The 21,991-nt window shown below is 34.6% G+C and overlaps 2 protein-coding genes across 8 annotated transcripts in view; both read right to left on the reverse strand.

Moving 5' to 3' along the window:
• The window catches only part of nbeab (neurobeachin b), a 314,839-nt gene extending 303,657 nt beyond the window's left edge, over nt 1–11,182 (reverse strand). Inside the window, exon 1 of the mRNA XM_028465652.1 lies at nt 10,709–11,182. Within this exon, the coding sequence (XP_028321453.1) occupies nt 10,709–10,927 (219 nt within the window). The 5' untranslated portion in view covers nt 10,928–11,182. The remainder of the gene's footprint in view (nt 1–10,708) is intronic.
• A 1,927-nt stretch (nt 11,183–13,109) lies between these two features.
• Nucleotides 13,110–21,991, reverse strand: part of stard13b (StAR related lipid transfer domain containing 13b) — an 87,505-nt gene continuing 78,623 nt past the window's right edge. For all 7 annotated transcript variants that reach the window (XM_028465655.1, XM_028465660.1, XM_028465654.1 and 4 more), the window contains 9 exons: nt 21,397–21,567; nt 19,588–19,747; nt 19,280–19,478; nt 18,087–18,300; nt 17,532–17,646; nt 15,798–16,019; nt 14,797–15,014; nt 14,538–14,714; nt 13,110–14,191 (listed from right to left, as the gene is read on the reverse strand). In XM_028465655.1, the coding sequence (XP_028321456.1) occupies nt 14,074–14,191; nt 14,538–14,714; nt 14,797–15,014; nt 15,798–16,019; nt 17,532–17,646; nt 18,087–18,300; nt 19,280–19,478; nt 19,588–19,747; nt 21,397–21,567 (1,594 nt within the window). In that variant the 3' untranslated portion in view covers nt 13,110–14,073. The remainder of the gene's footprint in view (nt 14,192–14,537; nt 14,715–14,796; nt 15,015–15,797; nt 16,020–17,531; nt 17,647–18,086; nt 18,301–19,279; nt 19,479–19,587; nt 19,748–21,396; nt 21,568–21,991) is intronic.

The following is a 21,991-nucleotide window of genomic DNA, read 5'->3' on the forward strand; positions in this document are numbered from 1 at the left end:
TTGTACATGATATGAGTGATAACACTTGTTATAAAGGCTATTTTGCACAATAGGCGTGCCTTCAGATTTTTACTTGTTCTTTGGTGTACCTTGGGCACAAAAAGTTTGGGAATCACTGGTGTAGGGGTCTATAGGACGAACTTATATACATTAATGTATATGAATGACCACCAGCAGTAGACCATAGTAAAAGACTAGTTAGGGATTTATTTTGCATTTCAAAAGAATGATACATAAACATAGATTTCTCAGAAACTCCAGATATCATCCTTAAGATAAGCCACTGATTACACAACACAACTTATAATTGTATTCTTTAAACCATGTGCATGCAATTCAGACTGCAGGAAAAAGTAAAAATGACAGAGAAAACATGAATCCCTGTGTAAATGAATATTTGCAGGAGCTCACAGTTTGATTATAGGATTACAATCATTTTTAAAGTTAAACAGTTAAAAAAAAACTCAATACTTACAAAATCCTTTAATTTTCCTCCTCAAATTATGACAATATTTATCTTAATTAAATAGATATCGGTCACAAAATCTGGGACATTTAACATGAAAATCCTATTGGGACTGATATTTATCACAGGATATTGTCGGTTTCTACTTTTTGTTTTATTTTTTATTTGTTTTGTTGTGCATTTAGTCTTATTTCAGTTTAAATAGTAACTAAAACCCAGGTTTTGGCTGACCTGCCACGAGGGGAATATTCAAAAATCTAACCTACTACCACTGATTGCAAAGTCCACAGTAGCAGGTGCTAGTTTTTATAAAAGGGGTGGGGCCAACAACAGTGCTGGTTTGTGACACACAATGGTCCAATGACATCACAGAATCTTGTTCCCAGCCAATAGCAAAAATCAATTGTAATAGCCGAGTTTCAACCCATAGAGGGCCGTCACTCTGACACTTTATAAGTAAATACACCAAATTCAAATACTTTGACTGAAATGGTGAAAGTTGGACCAGGATCAATCAACAGCTTCATAACAAATACATTTATATTCAGCAGGAAAAAATGGTTTGGGGTCTAGTTACTCTTTAAGTCAAGAGAAAAAGTATAGTGGGTGATAACTATGACAAAACTGGCCCACAATTGGTACGGGTTAAAAACACAGAAAGTCTAATTTGGCTCAAGTAATGACTGTTTAAGTGTTTAAAAAATTCCTAAAAAATATATTATTTATAGTAGGGGTGTCCCAATCCGATATTGATATCGGATATCAGGCCAATATTAGCCTGAAAACTATTATCAGATTTACCGATATATATATATGTATATATATATTATTCATTTTTAAATGCATTTTATTCAATTATTTATTCAATACTGTAGATATTATGTTGAAGGTTAAAATGTATGTTACCAATTGGTTAATAATAATTACTGACCATTGAACTGTTTGAGGAACATCACTTGATCAGGACTTTTCTAACATTCCACACTACAAAATAAGCAATTATTATTTTTTATTTAAAAAAAATAAATAAATAATAATAATAATAATAATAATAATAATAATAATAATAATAATAATAATAATAATAATAATAATAATAACAACAACAACAATAATAAAATGTAAATATATGATTCATGCTGATGTTGGATTAACATTGCAAGGTTGCAATATCGGTATCATATCGGAAATGAAAAAGTTGTATCGTGACACATCTAGGGCTGGGCGATATATCGAATATACTCGATATATCGCAGCTTGTAGTCTGTGAGGTGTTGAAAATGACCATACCGTTAAACTCGCGGACTTTTTTTTTTTTTTTTTTTTTTTGATTTTTTTTTTTTTTTTTTGAAATGTCATCTTAATGACAACATGCACAAAAGGGCACTATTTGTTTTTAAAATATTGTAGTGGCATTATGTACAAAAAGTGCACTTTAATTTTGTGTTTTGAAATGCCATGTGAGTTGCATCCTGCACTAATGTCTTGTTTTGAAATGTCTCTGTGACAATTTTGCACAGAACGTGCACTTTCTGTTGACAATTTTATGTTTGAGCCATTCACTGTTTAATAAATACAGTTATGTCAACTTTGACTTAGTTGTGATATCCCCTTTTTTGCATGAAAGTTTAAAATTGGCATATATTAATGCAGTATGATCAAGAATGTTTTAATGTAGACATATAGAATCATCATACTGGTGTGATTTTGTGCATCAAAGTGTTAATTCAAGGGTAATGCAAAATATCGAGATATATATCGTGTATCGTGACATGGCCTAAAAATATCGCGGTATTTATAAAAGGCCATATCGCCCAGCCCTAGTGACATCCCTAATTTATACAGTAAAGTCACGTAAACATACCTTTAACATACTAGCATTATTGTTGACTCTCTGGTCTCAAAGTAACAGCGTCCATCAGTAGCTTACACAATAAACTTTGATAGAAAATTGCCAAACTTCGGAAATTGCAAGATTGTTGGATGATTGTTTGAATGGTAATTAAATCTGTGACATTTCAAAATGCATTGTGTCACACTAAAACAACCTTTGACGATGTCATTTATCATAAGTTGCTCTGAAATTCTGCAGCAGCCTGTAATGAAGTGACAGTGCAGAGAAAGCAGAGCAGAGCTCGTGAACAATATTGCAGCTGATAAGCAGGGGACTCTGTATCTGGAGCTAATCTTTTAATAAAACATGTTTTATTGTTTCCTTTAGGAGCCATCATGGTCTCCATTCTCTCCTCACACCAATGTATTCACTACATTCAGAAAACCAGTGTAAAAGGTTTTTTTTACATTATAGATAGGTGTTTTAATTAAATCTGATACATATTATCTAAAAACAAGTACAGGAAATGTTGCGTAATTCTTAATTTTCCATGAATTTAAAAAACAAAAGAGAAATTAAACAAAACATTATAATTGTTATAAATGTAGCTTTGTCTACATTCCTTTAAACCAGGGGGCGTCAAACTCATTTTCGCTCAGGGGCCAAACTGATTATAGATGGGTAAAAAAAAAAGAACATTCAACATGTTGTGCCTTAGTTTGCACTTCTAACTACAATAATATGCACATGCAAGCAATAAACGACAGATATCAGTTCCAGGAAGATCTTCACTGCTAAATTCCTTGATCTTGTGACCAATTTTGGGGGAATTTTATGGGATTGTTTGAGAAATTGAAGGATTTCACAAATAGTAGAAGTTTGCCGTTTAAAATGACTTCAGTGGTGGAATAAAAAGCATGGCAAAGTTATTATTATTTGCGCCATAGTATATAGTGATCTTCATTTTTAAAGATGTAAAATCCTGTGACCAAAAATGGTGGAAAAGGTGGTGAAATGGGGTTTTAAAAAAAACCACAGAACTTGGTTAAAAACAGCAAATTAGAGTGGGCAAAAATAAACAGAAAAAGTGGTAAAAAGGGATCAAAGTGTTAATATTGGCTTAAAAGTGGCAAAAATGGGGGAGGGGTGGTTGTCGTAATGTAATTTTAAAAAAAAGGAACAATTAGTTGAAACTAGAAAATAATGGGCATGAAGCATGACAAAGCCTGAATGTGGTTAAATTGGCAAAAACAAGGTTTAAATGTGGCAAAAAAAAAAAAAAAGAGGTTAAAAGTGACAATAATGGGTCAACATATTCAAGTGTTTATTGTCATGTGCACAGTAAAGAAACATGTTTTCCCGCACAATAAAATTCCTACTTTGCTCACCACACTGGATGCTACAAAAAACAATAACTATTTTGAAACAAAGAACAAAACCAAACAAATGAATAGAAAAGTATAGTAACAATAATTATAATAATTTAAAAAGTAATAAAGATATATATATGTACAAGGTAGAAAAGATAGAAACATGAGACATTAAGTGGGAAAAGTGGTGGAATGGGTTTATAAATGCCAAAAAGAAAAAAATGTGCAGAAAAGGGATTGAAATTTGGTTGAGAAGTGGCAGAAATGGAATTAATGAGACAAAATTGTATTAAAAGGAGCAAAAATATGGCAAGAAAAAGTGATGAAAATAAATTCAAATATGGCAAGTTTGGTGTAGTTCAATAAAAAGGGTAAAAATAAGCAAAAATAGGGTACAATTGTTCAAAAAATATTCCTAGTTTCTTGAAGGCATCTGGTGACCCCCTCCCAATGGGGTCCTGACCTCAAGGTTGAGAACCCCTGCTCTAAAGGGCTGGGCCTTGAGTTTGCATAAATAACAAATATACCTTCATAATAAAAATAAAACTATTGAATATCTTGTCAAAATTGGTTTTAAATGTATATATTTTCTTACTTAAACCCTTTTTTTCTTTAATATTACCCAAACTGCACCTGTTAGATGTCATTACAGACTACCCAGAGATGATAAATCTATTGTTTAAAACACAGTTCAGTCATCAGAAACAGGTATTTTCTTAATTGAAATCCGTAAATCTTTGAAAATAACACTGTTCTGATTCAGAATGCTAATCACTTGAATAAGCAATGTGGTGTTTAGCGCTGATAGTTAATCTCCAGAGCTTAGCGCTGACAGAACATTCATCTTCACTAATTTGGCTTTTATTAAACGTCTTGAATAAAAAATGTGTTTTACCTCAGAGCACGCCCTCTCGTTATTTGGTTCAGATTCAGACAGATTCGTCTCAAACAGGATCCCACCACGCAAAAAAAAAAAAAAAACTCAGGATCAGTAAATATGATTCAGAGCTGTGTGTGTGTGTGCATCATTGCCCTGTCATAAACATAACGGTGGCAGCCAATGTAATATCATTATGCTAATGGAAATAATTGATTTGGCAGCTAGTGTTGCTCATATACTTAACAATGCAGCAACAGACCTATAAAACACTTTGTGCATCTGGGATTGTGTCATCATCCAAAGTACGCTGGTGCAGGTAGCATAGCAATGCAAATCAATGGTAAACTAGTCACAACTGAGTCTGAACAATTGAAACATGGCAGTTTAGTGTCAAATTACTGACAAATGAAAGGAATGCTGCAGCACAAGGTTCTTTTCTCCAGTCGGATTTCTTTTCTTTCAAAGTGTTTCTAGAAGTTTTCATGTTGAACAAGTTGAAACCACATTTATTTCCTCTTTGCGGTGCACTGGCCAGAAAGGTGAAGCATGAAATTGAACTGAAATTGAACTAAAATCACCCACAGGCATGAAAAACTAAGATAATGGTCCTAATGAAAACCTGGGCTTTTGCAGAACTTAAATTCTAGCTTGGATTTTTCTTTTCTATCAGTAACAAACCTTGACCTTCACATCTTTATTTAATAGTTGATTTTATTATTATTATTATTTTAACTATCATTATTACTTTGCCAAATCTGACGAGGCCAACACACTGTAAGCCAATGCACAAAACCTTGTGTAACCTTTGATATATCAGAAACAAAAGGTTCTACTAAATTAAAACAGACATGAGTCCTAGTGATTAAAAAAACAGTCCAGTTCAACATGTTTTCAAAAAATACAATTCCCAGTGGAACCATTAGGAATTAAGAGTGGGCAACTTTATTCACAATCGGTTCCACATGTTTATTGTATATATTATTATATTATATTTATTTAGTAAATATATTATTATCAAGAACGTATTATTGCATGCCTTATTCTTATTCTTATTCTTATTTAATCTATTCTATTCTATGTAAGCCAAAGCAAATTCCTAGGTGTGAATTCTGTTCATCAAAAATGCCAATAAAACATTCTGATTCTGACAAAAACATGACTATCTGAAGATCTGAGGGACACGTTATCAACGTTCATGTCAGCATTTAGAATAATGACCAATCTGAGGATTATTACAGGAGAGAACAACAGTTTAATGTGTGCGTTTTTTTTGGTTTTTGGAGTCATTTTGTGTGTATTTTTAGTTGTGGTTTTTGTATATTTTTCAGTTACAGTATATATTTCAAGTCATATTGTGTGTCTGGAGTAGTTTTGCAGTTTTATGTGGGTTTTTTTATATGTTTTTGGAGTAATTGTGTGTATATTTCTCTTATTCTGTGATGTTAATTCATTGTATCTCTTCTGTGTTTTTTGTGTAATTTGGGTCATTTTGTAGTTTTTTGTGTGTTTTCTGAGTCATTTGGTTTAAATTCTCTGTCGTTTTGTGTGATTTTGGTGAGCTGATAGACAATGTTAAAAAGAAGGAGGAGTTTGATTTTGGAGATGATCCAGAAGTTACTGTGGATACAGTATCCAGAAGAAATATTTGGTGAGCTGACCTAAAGGTTTGCGCTCTCTGAGTGCTCTTGTTTTGTATGTTTTTTTAATTCATGTTGTATCTTTCCAGCGTTTTTTGTGTAATTTTGGTATTTTAGTTGTATTGTGTGTTTTCTGAGTCCTTTTTGTTGTTGTTTTGTTTGATGACTCTTTGCATTTGTGTAGTTTTGTATATTTTTCTGTTGTTTTTGTTGTCATCTTGTCTATTTTTGTGCATTTTTGTTGTCTTTTAATGCATTTTTGTTGTGGTTTAGAGTATTTTGTATTGTCATTTTGCATAATTTTGGTTTCTTTTTATGTGTTTTTAGATTTATTTGGTTTAAGGGGCTGCATTAATTGGATATTTTATCTTAAAATATTGTCTTTTTCAAATCTATGGCAAAATCATTTGTTGATTTTACACTTGCATGATGGGTAGAGTTATGGTTAACTGTGGCAATCCTGGCTGCAATAATAAATGCTTTATTAAGATAATCATATAACAATTTTGAAATGATTAACTTAATGTAAAACTGTCTGCCCTGACTAATGAATCTTAACCCTCAGTCACAAATAAATTCACTTTAAGTTACAAAACTGACTTCCATTATTTCCTTTATGGAGCCCAGAACCCACAATGTGCAGGGAAAAAAATAAGAAATATTACGTGAGAAATACAATATTCAAGTCGCCTCATCATAAAATGTTCCTGTTTTTACGAAGAACCAGACAGAGTTGTACTTTTAAAGCAGCTGGAGAGATTAAAGGAAATGCAACCCTCTCATCAGGGCCATTCAACAACATTTTCACTTGGTTCTGAATCACCGAGGCTCCAAACAAACAGACGTAAAAATATATATATCTTTTTTCCTTCTTCGACATTTAAAGGTTATCCTAAATGTAGCCCATTTTTAAAAAAATATATATATATTTGCAAAAGAGATGAAAGAGGTTTTATTTCAGTCATACTTATACCAGCAACAACATTACTTTTTAACCATAACACTAGGACTGGGACTTTAACGCATTTATTGTAATTATTTAATTATTAAAAAAAAATAACGCTTTTTTTTTTTTGCACTCTAAACAGCACAAATTCTCTCTTATTGCAGGAGTTCCTGGAATACCCATAATACTGATGCACACACCACAACACAAGTAACAGGAGAACCTGAGGAGAAGTCGTTGCTGTGCTTCGTGGGCGTTTACTTTATTTTATTTTATAAAAACACTGGATGGAAAACAAAAGCCCAGTTGTGTACAAATTGTGCAAAAAAAAGAAAGAAAACCGTTGCAGCCCCCGCTACTACCTAAATGCTAAACATGTAGCAGCTAGCATGGACAGCTAGAACAAACTCATTATGTTAGCACTCGGTGATGAAAATGATAAACAATGTTGTTTAAGCTCATTTTTTGCTTCTTGTGTCAAATACTGTTATGTGATAAATAAAGATTAAGATTAATTCATAACAAAGTCCCTAATTAATTAGATTTTTATTTTTTTATCTAGTCCCACCACTATATATAACACATCGTAAGCTTTATGAACTACAAAAACATTTAACAAGTTTAAATCTCAGAACTTATTAAAAAAAACTGTTTCACTCACATTAACAATGCAAGTGACTCAAAGTTTTTACAAAAACAAGGGATAAACCGGTGTCACGTACTGAGTTTATAATCCTAACCCAATCCAATAAATAAATAAAGCATGAGTTTGTTCACTTTGAAAACAAAAATAAACAAAATGGTTTTTTTTTGTCAAAAAGTATTTTTCCAGTAGTGCGCATGTGCACGCATGCTCATATGAGCACATATACACTCTCAGTAGATGACACCGGTATGGATTTCTTAGGGCCGATGCCGATACCGATTTTTTTTTCCATCAGCCTTAGCCGATGACCGATACGGGCTGCTGATTTTCTTGAGCCGATACTACTTTTGCTCCCTCGATTTGCGTCATAAAAATTACACAATGATGAAAACAAATTGTACGAGTTTCAATTTTTAAAAAGGAACATTTATTGAAATTAACAAAGGTGAGAAAGAACGACAACAAGTAAAAATTATTTCTGCTCTCTGGAAGTAATGCGGATTGGCGGACGCAGCAACCCGCATCGGCCTATGCCGATAAAAAACGCAAAACTAAAAAATAAATTAATAAAAAATAAATAAATAAAATTAAAAAATGCAAAAGTCAGCCGATGATATCGGCCGGCCGATGTATCATTAACAGAAACCACTATTCATCCATAATGGAGGAGGTAAGCTACATCTGTAGTCACAGCAGCTCCTATAGGTCTGAGTAAAGCATGGCTTGTAATCTGCACAGGCTGTTTAAACATTTACATTTATTTTGGCTAATGTAAAGCCTAATAATTGAGTATTGATAGAATCTACCAACTCTCGTCCTCCGGAGCTCCTTCCTCTAATACGTGTGCACTAAAATGAACCTCTGACTACACTGTGTAATGGGAAACAGTAAAATAACACAAATGTTTACACTGGACATTCTGCACACAAAGGCAACTTTAAGCCAACCCAGTGTCCCCCTCAGTCCTCAGTGTGATGATACTTGTTCCACGTTTCCTGTGAAAAGTAGCAGTGCAGCGTGTGTGAGCGACCGAGGTGTCACAACTCATCATCTGAACATGCCAGGGGCTGCATTCCCTCCAAGTCCCCACAGACAATCACTGCAGCGCAGGAAATGTTAGAAATTAATCTGTAGCGTGGCCAACAAGGAGAAACCAACAACTGCAAACACAATGTGAACTATTCATACGCAGAAGGTCAAAGCAAAACTGTGCAAACAGGTTAGATTTGATGTACACAAGGATGGGAAACTGGGCTCATTCAGGCACACTGGGAAAACTCCCAACAGACGGATGCCCAAATCATTATTCCTCACTTTGCAGCAGTTATAATAAACAAGCCACAGTGAGAATGGACTCCCCTGTGTGGTGAGGGGGGTGATGAAAAGATGATGAACTAAGAGATCAATATAATTGTGGGAAGAAGGTGAACCAGCACTCACAGAAGTAGAACAAGAACAACAACAACTTGTGGATCCACAAGCAGGGTAACAGACGACCTGAGGGCCAAAGAAGGCCCTCAGTCTAATTTTGTGTGGCCCACACGCACAAAATGACACCAAAATACACAAAAGGACAACAAGAATGCACTAAATGTAGGACAATGGATAAAATTACAACCACAAATATACAAGTGAAACCAATACAAAACCACAACAATACACAGAAATTACAGGAAAATGTTCAAAATGACAGAAATACATAAAATAACAATAGACGTCCAAAACATGCATAAATTCACAAAATGGCTCCAAAAATTCACAACCAAAAAACCAAAATACACAGATATTACAGAAAAATGTTCAAAATGACATACAAATACATCAAATGATGAAAAAAAGGTCGAAAATGTAGAAAAATAAACAACATGTTGACCAAAGATATACACAATAACTTAAAAAAGGCATAACATGAGCAAAAAACCCAAACAAAACCACAAAAAATACAAAGAAAGGACAGAAAAACGTTAAAAATGACAGAAAAATACATGAAATGACAACAAAAAATGGACAAAACGACTTCCAAAACACACAAAATATCTTAAAAACACACATAAAAAAACAATAAAGAACCACAAAAATATGCAGAAATCACAGAAAAACATTAAAAATGACAAAAAAAAAAAAAATTCATAAAATTACAACAAAAATTACATAAAATCACTTCAAAAACACACAATCCTCAAAATAGCAAAAAAAAAAAAAAAAAAAAAAAAAAAAAAAAAAAAAAAAAGGCTAACATTACCAAAAAAGAAACAAAAAACAAAAAAATACACAGAAATCACAGGAACACATTCAACATGACAGAAAAAAAAACATCAAATGACAACAAGAATACACAAAATGACTTTGAAAACACACAACATAGCTTTAAAAAAAAAAAAACGCACAGAACCACAACAAAAACTCACAAAACAACACAAGTAACACAGAATGACATGCAGAAAATGATACCAAAAACACAAAATACCACTTTTCTGTATTAATGCTTAGATATGTCATTATTCAGAATGCTAAGTGATCAACAAACCTCCACTATGATAATAATAATTAAAAAAAAGTTGCTCATCACTGCAACATCCATTCAAACTAACATTACATCATACTGTGTGTATGTGTATTGAACATTATCACTTGTAGAAAACCCATCAGTTGAACTGAAAACACCACTGCATGATAAACAGCTAAAACAAAAACAAAAAAAAGTAAAGAAAATGTTTCGCAGAACTTCAAAAGTATTATTTTACTAACACTTTTCATTTTACTGAATGAATAAAGGAGTTTTGCTGTATTTGCATATTTGAACATCTGAAATGGACTCTTGGGGAATGAAACCATCACGACCTCAGAATAACATTGTGTGTCATGTTAAAGTAAACACTGATAGTTTCCACCTATGAATGAATCATGTTTTACGTGTATTTGTACTCACCAGATTCAGCACCGTATCCACAATATCCCGGTGTGTAACCTCTCCAACCTGGATCAGTCCGATCAGAACCGCAAATTTGGTCCTGATGTTCCGGATGGGGACCGAGGGGAAGATAATCCCAGCCGGGAGGACCAGAGACCCTGATCCGGACACCATGCTGCTGTTCCCCGCTGAGGCTGATGGAGGTTGTCGGTCAGACAGAGACAGAGAGCCGGGCATCGTGCACCGGGTCTGTCGCTGGGTCTGAGCAGCTTTCTGTGCGACCTTTTCTTTTTCTTTTTTTATTATTTCTGTGATTCACTGAAGATTTTCAATCAGAACATGGTCACAATTATAACCACTTGCGGAATCCTGGAAGAATGAATGACAATAATAATAATTCAACAAAAAGCAAAGAGCCAGAAAAAGAAAGGACAGTAGAATCTACTCCTAACACTTGATTGAGTCCTCTGGTATTATTACGTCTCCAGTTCACCTGCTCACACAGGACTGTGCGAGTGCGCGCACGTGCACGTCGGTTTCTGCACGCGCGTCTACATAAGAAAAAAAAAAAAAAAGCTGCTACTGTGTTCGCCGCACTGCCGCCCCCTGCAGGACACTGCTCACAACACATCTAACACGGTTACATCACATCTTAAAATATACCATTAAGATCATCTCATTTTATTTTAAATTTATATTGAAAAAAATGCAATTTGTTCGGTTTTTTTTCTTATGAAAACATTTACTAGCACTATTCCAGAGGTTTCCAAACTTTTTTGGATTTTTTGACATTTCTGGTGACCCCGAAGAGTTTATTTTTCTTTCAATAATTAGTTTTTGATCATGTTTGTTTTACTGTGTGTGTTACAAACACAGAGTAGCTATGATTAGTGATTTAAAAAAATAATAATCTACATCTATATCTTATTATTTATTAAATTGTATTTATCATTTCTATAAATTATATATATATATATAAATTATATTTTAGATTATTTTTTGAGAAAGTGAAAATATAAAATACAGTTGTTTAATATTGTGCGTTGTTTTAATTTTGAATATATATATATATATAAAAACTATTTTAATTAATCACTGATTTTTTGTTTTTGTTTTTAATAATTACTAGACTGGATCTTTCTTTCTTTCTTACTATGGATCATATATTTTGTTAGATGCACTGAGATGAGTTTGTTGTAATCTGCGCTATGTAAATAAAGCTGAGTTAACATTTCAGGCGCCCCCATCTAAATTCCAGGGTCACGACCCCAAGGTTGAATAACATTGCACTCGTCCTTCAACACTGGTTTGAAAGCACATTTGTGTTCTTTATATAGTATAAATAAATACTAAATATATACCTTTGCCTAGTGCCCAATGACAGCTGAGATATGACCCATGTGACCCTGAAAAGGAGTGAGCAGGTTAGAAAAATGAATGAATGAATGAATTTGTTTTTTGTTAACTTGTTTTATATCTATATATAAGGGGCTTCATAAATAAAGCTGGTACAATGTGCAACAAATGAAATCAGAGATGCACGATATTGGATTATTGGCCAATAAAATATTTTACAATTTAATACCAATATTTTCCCCCACACACATAATTAAAGAGATCATCCAGTTTCTGTTGTGGAATTAACGTAGAGTGTTATTCTGCAAACTTATAGTCATATATGACAAATGCAGGTATAAAACAAAGCTGAAAATGATGTAACATCATTAATCATCCCTTGTGCAAAAATAAGAAAATTACTCCAACTTACGTTACGTAGAACATGTCATATTTATTCATGACAATTGTTTTTACACTAGAATAGAATAGAATAGCATAGAATAGAAGGCTTTTATTGTCATCACACACAATGTACAACAAAATTAAAGGACAACTGGTGGTGCAAGAGTACAGGTATAAAGAATATATATATAATATATATATATATATAATAAAAATACAATAAGATAGTAAAAATATGAAATAAAAATAATAAAATAAATAAAATGTACAATAGGAGAGCATTATAGCAGCAATGGGAATAAAAATATATACTAAAATTTTACTTAAATTTTGTATTTCAATGGTAAAACTATTTTTTACTAGATCCAAGCATATTATATCACAGCTACCGTAAGTATGACAGGAAAAATCCAACTGTTTCAAAATCCTAAATTCAGTGACTAATTCTACTTTGAGATTGATTGTTGATTGCCTCATAATTTTTAAAAATATTTTTATTTACAGGCGATGAGGCGTTTACGTATATAATGTCTATGGGTTGATCAAGAAAGAAAAGCATGTTATTTTTATTGGTTATTTATGTCAGAGAAATGACTGATATCTAATAGTTACAGTAATTTTAAAGCTTATATTGGCCTATATCAACGTGCCGATAATATTGTGCATCTCTAGTTGAAACGTTGTGCAAGTGTATCTCAAAGTTTTGAGGTTTGGCGTCTGCAGAATTTTTTTTTTTTTTTAAAATGTATTATCAAAAATACTAAAAAACAACACAATTATTTGCATTTTCATTAAATGCTTAAATGTGATCACATTTTAGCAGTTGGAAAGTTCCCCAACAATCCCCCCCATCACTGCCCCCCAGAAAAGAGTTCATTCAGGCAATTCATATTTTTTCTGTTTATTTTATTAAAAACCGACTCCTGTACCTGACTGTACAATCTAGTACCCTAAAGCAGGAGTGATCGAGTCAAACCTTAAGTCTTTTTCACAACAAATGGAGGAGTTTAAAAAAAAACAACAACTTTAGTTCAACATGATGATGAATACTGAAGCAACGTAAATCCAGCTTACATTTTTGTATCACATGTATTACAGGAAGAAAATAATCCATTTATAGAAAATATATATGATACATTTCCTCCCTTCATTCATGTACAATATTTACACTTTGTTTCATTTACATATGTTCATATATACAAACAAACAATATTTATTTTAGCTTTAAATCTGACATGAATACCATGTTCGTGCTTCTCAGAAGCGTTTTTAAGGCTTTTAATGTCCTAGACATTGTAGATTAAAGTGACTGTAATAAAATAATATAATTAAAGATGATAATTAAACATAAAGGTTTAGCAACACCAAAGGTAAATACATTAAAATAAACAAAAATAATGGCAGGATGATTAAATTCCCATAGATTATTAAGGCTGACCACCTATAAGATGTCATTTTCTGATATTGTGCAAGTACGGAGGAGTTTAGGCTTATTTCCAGAGCATTTACACACACAAAACACACACACAAAACAAACAAACTGTGCTTTAGTTCTGGGGCACTGTTTTTTTATGCTTTACTGCTTTTAAGCTATGACTCAAAGGCTCAAATCTGGAGCTCCACAAACAGGAGTTTTTTTTTTTTTAGATTTTGGTCTCTGGACCATCTGTGATCAGAGGCTGGAAGGAGTTGCGGATTCTGGCGGCTTCTGTCGCACAAAGGTGACCAAAGGCTTTATTGTACCAATCTGGAGTCCTTCCCCTAGAATCCAAACAGTATATGCTTATTATACCACAAGAATGCTGATTAAACATCATTTAAAAAAGTCTTGGTCACACTTTACGTGATGTTTTATACATAAGGCTGACATTACGCTGTAATAATCCCTAACCAGGGTAACCCCAACCCTGGTTAGGGATTAGGGGATAGGGTAACTAAAGACACTTAATGACATACTTCATGACACCTATTTAAAGATAATGACAGGTGTGATATCATAATAATGACAGCGTAATGTCCGCCTTTATGTATAAAACTTCATGTAAAGTGCTACCAAAGTCTCTTTATTCATGCTTGTTGTCAGAGGGAGGTTTATGGAAGAACTTACTTTAAATCCACTCTGCAGATGTGAGTAAGTCTGGACTTTCCTGAGCCACACGGCTCCAGCAGGTAGTTAGACTCCAGCACTATGGCTCGTACCCCCTTTACTGAAGAACTATCCTCATGCTCAATGGACACAGAAACCAAAGAACAAGCTCCTTTAGGCAAGTCTGTTCTCCACGACCTTTGATAAACAAAGAGACGTTTAGTTATAGTTCCCAATAATGAGTGAAAAAGCACTTGTTTTTTTTCTCGTCAGTCCTCACCTTAGAACCACAAAGTCTCTGCTGGGATGGGGTGGCATACGATTGAGGACGTACTGAAACACTTCCGTCTGCTTGTCCAGAGTCTCACACACCTTCCACTGCAACAGGTCCATGTCCCACAGGTGGCGCTCTCGCAGCACCCGGTTCAACACCACAGACGGTGGAGCTTCCACTTCCACTGATATACGCCACCGTCTTAAAGGGTTCCCGTCTCCTACCTTAGTAACGCATGAGACAGGAAACCATTTGTGAAGCAGAAAGGATATGTGAGAAAACGTGCTTAAAAAGTACCTGTAGTGGAAATAGATAAAACAAAAAATGTTTTTAATGTATTACCAATACACTAAATATGGGTCCCTTTTTGTAAAAAAAAAAAAAAAAAAAAAAACACACTAAAAGGACTTTTTAGAACGCATAGTTGATAATTAATTACAATTATGGCGTAACTATAATTTTTAAAATCTGCCGCCGTTGTAATTGAATTGTAATTGAGTTAATTGACTTTGTAATGGTAGTTACCATGGAAATAAACTAAAAACTGTCAATTTTCAATAAAAAAAAAAAAAAAATGCAAAACACTGTAACCCTAGGGCTTACACATGTAGTTAACAATTATTAAAATGTGTTTCATATTAAGTTTTCCCACTACCTGACAGAGAATTTTCACAGGTGATAACGGTTAGAAGAGTTAAGGGTTAGTGGGTGAGAGTTAGGATATAATATAAAAATATAACAATAGTGTGAACGACTGTGATGACAGGAAATAAGACGGAACAATGTGGTGGGGATGCAGTTATTGACATGGCAGCTGCCCATAGTTTATGCCCCAAGTATAAAACCGTTCTAAAAAGTTATTTTTAGAACAATTTTTGGGGGTTTTTTGTTTTTTTTTTAAAAAACTGCTCATATTGTCTTTATTGGTAATCCATTAAACACATTTTTTGTTCCATACATTTCCACTACAGGTACCCTTTAAACTAAAATCTATCGTGATTACAAACCTTGTTGTAATAGAGTTCTGTGTTATCAGAGCTGCTGCAGGACACCCAGTGTTTGGACTTCTCTCTGGCTTCTTTGAGCAGGTTTTGTAGTCTTCCCTCCATATGGGTTTGGTACGTTCCATCATCATCATCCAGCTGCTTGCACAGCTCGTGAATCGTCGGTGCATGCATGTCAGCCTCGACGTATGAATTACGTGACTGACTAACCATCTCATGAGGGATCTAATGAGTGTAGGAAGACATAAGCAAGGATAAAAAAAATTAGTTGTCGCATTTTAAAGCAGCTGGAGATTAATTTTTTTTTCTATCACATAAATATATAGTGTAGGCCTCATAGATCAATAAATGAAAGACGATTTGCTGGGAAAAAAAATGTAAAAGGTGAAATTGCTACTCAAAATATGTGTTTTGATCTCCAGTGTAAACACTCTCTTATTGACATTGTCAATAAGAGAGTGTTTACAGTGTTTCAAAAGGTTTTGTGCATTAGACTGTGAGATATGGAGTCCCTAGACGGATGCACAGAAGTGTTTTTACGTCATTCTTACTGTTTCTTTGCTAGAAAAGGAGAACAATGACGGTGTTGACACCTTTTTGTTGTAGCTTGTTCCCGGTATTTCCCGTGATGTCACCACAGACATTCAATTTCAGATCTTTTCGTGTAAACACCAAAATAAACACACTTTCAGTCTGTGCAAACACCAGAAATGTGTTGGGAAGTCACTTTGGCAGAGTTTTTGGGGCAAACACAGAAAGAACAAAAGCAACTCAAGAGAGCGCAAACCTCTGCCAAGTTTAGAGTCAAGCAAAGTCACCAGCAGGTGATGCTGTAGAACCAGCCAAACATCCACATTATGCTCCAAAACTTCTTCTGGATACTGTATTATCTCCAAAATACAACTCATCCTTCCCTTTGAGATTTTATTTAGATGCAGAAGTCATTCAGTAAAAACACTTCCATGCATCCGTCTATGGAATGCATGGAGCGCTGGGTTGTGAGTGTGTGTGCGTGCCTGCTGTGTGTTGCTGCTGAGCTGTCACTGCATGAAGTTGCTCCATTCCTCGGACAAAGGTCTTCTCTGCTGTTTTTTGCTGGCTCCGCCACGATATAAGTTTAAGAAAAGTGAATTTATAGACAACCGTGTGCATAATCTAGCATTAGTTTGTATTGGGCTGTCGTAAAGCAGTACGTCTTGCCACCGGGTCGGAGGCAGGGAAAGTTGCAAGGGCTGTTTTCTGGCCAGAGACAGCAGAGGTAGATGAAAGACCCCCAATCACCCCATAAACACTAGTATTGCCCTCACAGGGACTCTGTGAAGGATTTATTAAGGTAAAAAAAGTGACTTAGTTCTGCTTTAACATCAGTACCTTAAAATCTGCTCTGACCTGAACTGGTAGCCAGTGAAGAGAGGTCAGCACAGGAGTAATAAGCTCATATCGACTTTTACATAGAATTCTGAGAAAAATGTTGTAGTAGGACAAATGGGGTACTTGGATTCAGAAATAAGAGAAAGGGGGTACCTAAACCATGGAACTCCACATCCCACAATGCAATGTCCAAATTGATTCCAACAAAGTACAATAATAGTTTTTATTTCAACCTTTTACATTTTTATGTGAGCAAATAATTTATCTATTGATCTGTGAGGCCTAAACTATGCCTTTATTGATAAAAATGATCATCTCTTGCAGCTTTAAGTGTCCAACTCTTGCCTATATCTCAAACACACGTACCTCAAAGAGACGATTGCACTCTATAATCATATGAGCGAGCCCCTGTGTTGCTGCTAGGTTTTCATTCAGGTCTTTCTGGTCTGGTCTGCCCGTGGCGTACTTCTTCTGCATGGCTCTGAAGGATTATGGGAAGAGAGAAGCTATTAGGACTTGCTTTTCAGGTCAGCGTCTACACAAAAACAAACACTTCCGCTGCTCTGCAGGAACTTCCTTTGATCCCCTGAGCAACAATTTCGCCATGCTAAATTAGAGAGCTTTACTTAGTTTGTACACAGCACACTCTCATAAAACGTTGAGCTTTAAAAGGAGTGTCATGTCCTTTAAGGACTGACCCAGATTGTGGGCAATTCAATGCTACCCTGGGGGCTGAGGAAAACCTGCAACTCATTTGAGATGCATCGCTTTATGAAGTCAAAGGTGAGGATAATAACACAGAAGGTAATAGATTGCATACATGTCTTCTTCATTATCCTTCTGAACAGACACCAGAAGCCAGCGCGGCGTCGTTAACAGTAACACAAAGAAAGCCTCATAAAAAAAAAAAAAAAAAGGTACCGTGGTGACAGATTGTCCTTCTTCAGGATGTTAAGATGAAAAAGGGACGGAGCCAGACACACAGCGATGTTTATGGGGGTCATCTGGTTTTCCTCCACAGATGATGTGACATCGCTGAGGAAGCAAAGCAGCGTCTGCAGCACTTCTCTGTTTTCATCCGACATCAACATGATGGCTGCCTGGACGGCCTGCAGCCTTTGGTCCTTTGGTACATCTTAGCATGAGAAGAATACAATAGAAATAGTTTTTGATTAGGTTTATTAAAGTGTGTTAGAAATACAGAGTAGCCAGGATTAGTCACAAGTGCATTTTATTTGAACTAGATTGATATTTGAGAAAGTTGAAGCATAGGATACAGTTATTTGATATGTATTGTGTGTAATGTGTATTTGAAAGAAAAAAAAATTGAAATAGAATTTTAATCGGTTTTTATCTACCTTTTTTTTTTTTTACCAATTACTAGACATTTCAGGTGACCCCACATGGGGTCCCGATCCCAAGGTTGAAAAACACTGCCTTAACGTGTTTCTGCAACATAAAGCTGCAATCCATGATATTTTTTTAGGAAGTGTACTATTCGTACAGGGTTAGGTTTAGTCACGTGACCTAAACTGGCCAAATAGCCGCTGCCTTTTTTATTAAATAAAATCATAGTGTGTGCCTCTTAGATCAATTAATTAAATATAATTCACTTTAAAAAGAAAGGAAAAATTATAAAATTATAGCTTGAAAGTTTTGTTTTTGTCTTCACCACAATCACTACTTTTCTTGACTTTTTGACGCATTGCATTGTGGGATGTGGATTCCCATAACAGGAAGCATAGAAGTGTTTTTCCTTCATTCTGACTGTGATTTATTTGGTTTTTCACCAGACAAGGAAGACAATGATTGGCTTGACGCCATTTTCGTTTTAATTTGTTGCAAATCTTCCGCGTGATATCAGAATGAACACACTTTCATGCACCAATCTCTACGACGCCAAATCCCACAATGCAATGTGCCAAAATTTCAACAAATGGAGTGTTTAGAGTGCAGATGAAAATAAACGTGCCAATTTAAACCCTTTCCGTCTTTTTTTGAGCAAATGATCCTCAATTTATTGATCAATGAGGCATATACACTATGTCTTTCCCTGATAAAAAAAAATATCATGGGGAGCACAGCTTTAAAAACTTATGTATTTGACTGCTTACATTGGTAGATGTGGAGGAAAGTCTCCCCCAGTTTGCTGGTGAGCAGCGGCTCAGGTAAATCTCTGAAGAACTGCTTCACCATGTCAGCCACATCATAGGCAGACTGCTCCTCATAGTTCACATTGTCAGGAGAGCTTTCATTCATTTGCCTCAGTGCTTGAATCCGTGACTTCACACCTGATTTACGAAAGAGACCCACCTAAAAAGCAGAAACAAAGGCTCATTTCAACGTCTCTTCTGGATTTAAAATAAACTGATAATACTTATGCTGAGAAGCCACGTAAATGAAGAGCGAGCACAGAACTGACCTGGTCCAGACACTGGCTCCTCAGGTACCGAAGGGCCTGCTGCAGGCCGAGGGGTAAAGGTTGTCCCGATCGCTGCACGTGCACAATCAGAGGAACTCCAAACACATTCTTATCCTTGTAATCCGGTACCTTCATTCTCTTCATAAACTTTGGTACAGACCTAGAAATAATGTCAACACAACAACTTCAGAAAACACCCAATATGACTACGGGAGAAAACAAGGATGGTCACGGCACACATAAAATCCAGCAATAATCATCAAAATTTTATTCGATTTATTACAGTTTCCTTATTATTTAAAATAAATGTGGTGTGTACACCAGTGTTCATTTGTTGACTAATTATTTTTTTGCTGATAGGGACAATGCACATTAATGAACATCTGCATTGAAACAACAAAAACAGACGTAAACATGTCGGATTATTGTCACAGGGCTTGTTTACATCGTCCCTAGGTAGATGACAGAAATACAGAAAATACAAGGGAGGTGGACCTAATCCATTTAACACATTGTAAACAAAACAGGCATATTTAAAATGTTTAAAATTCTCTAGGCTCAATAGATTATGCTTTTGTAAAATATCGCAAATATGGAAGGACATTGGCTTTTTATCAAACACTTTTAAGGCATTTATGTAGCAGTACAGCGATTCTATTGATTTGAGTGTGTTCACACCAGTTAATGACCATCAATATTAAGTATGTGATAAAATCAAAGAATGTAAAAACACTATGGCAGCCCCAACTGGTATGAATTCACGAATCTGTTAAAATTTTTGTCAATTAAACATTCTTTTTACATGCTTTGTAAAAATGATTGCAGAGTCAAGGGTCACACCAAGGTACTTAAACTCTGAGACAATTTCTAATTCTTCTCCTCTTAAAAATACACCTGATTGTTTTATGTCGTGAGACTGTTTAGTGAACATCATACAAACTGTTTTTTTGTATTGAGTAGCAGGCAGGATTTTTAAAAGCCATTCAGGATGGAAGAAGCCTCTTGAATACTTTTTGCACTTGTGTAGATGACTGCGTCATCAGCATACAATTGAAATTCAACACCAACACAAGCGTTAGGAAGGTCATTTATATATAAAGAAAATAATAAGGGACCTAGTATTGAGCCTTGAGGCACACCAACGGGGACATCAAGGAAAGACGATTTTACACTGTTAATGACATCATAGTTTTCGTCTTTTAAAGTGACAATAACAAGACTATGACTAATTAAAAAAAAAAAAAAACATGTCAACAAAAAATATATCAAAATAAATTGATATTTTCGTTAACTAATAAAAACAAAACTATAATGTTCACATGGGGGGAAAAATCTAGACAGAACCAAGTTTCTCTTTGGAGGGTATTCAACCAAAACTACTTTTGTTGCGTTAAAGGCGGGACAAGATGGTAAGTGATCCAATAAGAAGTAAGCTGATTGTGTTTGTGGTCATGTGGTCTGACATTGATTACATTAAATCTGTCTGTGTGTATTTACAAACATTAATAACATCAAATGTCAGGTTAATAATTGGCTGGTAATAGAATCTTTTAAAAAAAATACATTAAACTCTTATGCTTTATAGTTTAGTCTACTACAGATTCAGTCGACTAAAAATCAGTTTTTTCTCTACTCGACTAAAAATCTTAATGTCATTTATCTGACTAAAACTGGACTATAACTGAAATAGTCCTAATACCAAACTACGTTGTATTTTAGTCAAAAAACCCAAACTATAACTAAAACTAAATCAAATTAACACTGGTGCACACAGAGTGATGAATGTTTTCTGTGTGAATATTAACTTACCAAGTCCAGCCATGCTTGTTGGATAACGAGTACTTTTCCATGATTGCCGTCAGTCGCAGTAAGGAAAACTTTTGTAACAAACTGAGCTGAGCTGCAGACTGGTTTGTGATCTGCAGTGAAGCCACTGAGTGACTTAAACGGTTAGAAATCTGAAAGCTGGGCCACCGTAACCTGGCGACAAGAAAGATCAAAACCATACAATTGTCAAACATGTGCCGTTTGAATTAGCCGTGTATCTAAAGCAGGGCTGGGGTCATTTTTAATTGTCATCGCGTAATTGATAATTAATTACAATGATGACGTAATTATAATTGTAACTGTAATTGAAAACATCTGTTGCTGTTGTAATCATAATTTTATCATTTTTTTTTAATTTTTTTTTTTTAAATAAATTTAAATTGAGGGGTATATTGACAGAAAAAAGGCTCAGGCGCCCACACCAGAAACATTAATACCAATATTTTTATGGATAAGGACGCTGAACACGGTAACCAAGAGATAAAAAAAAACTAATTAGATGAAAAATTATATTTTAAGTGTATTTTACAGCTGATTTAAAACATGGGTCAAAAGCGACCGGTTACCATAAAAGATG

The sequence above is a fragment of the Gouania willdenowi genome, chromosome 13, assembly GCF_900634775.1.
Source record: "Gouania willdenowi chromosome 13, fGouWil2.1, whole genome shotgun sequence".
In the NCBI taxonomy this organism is placed as follows: domain Eukaryota; kingdom Metazoa; phylum Chordata; class Actinopteri; order Blenniiformes; family Gobiesocidae; genus Gouania; species Gouania willdenowi.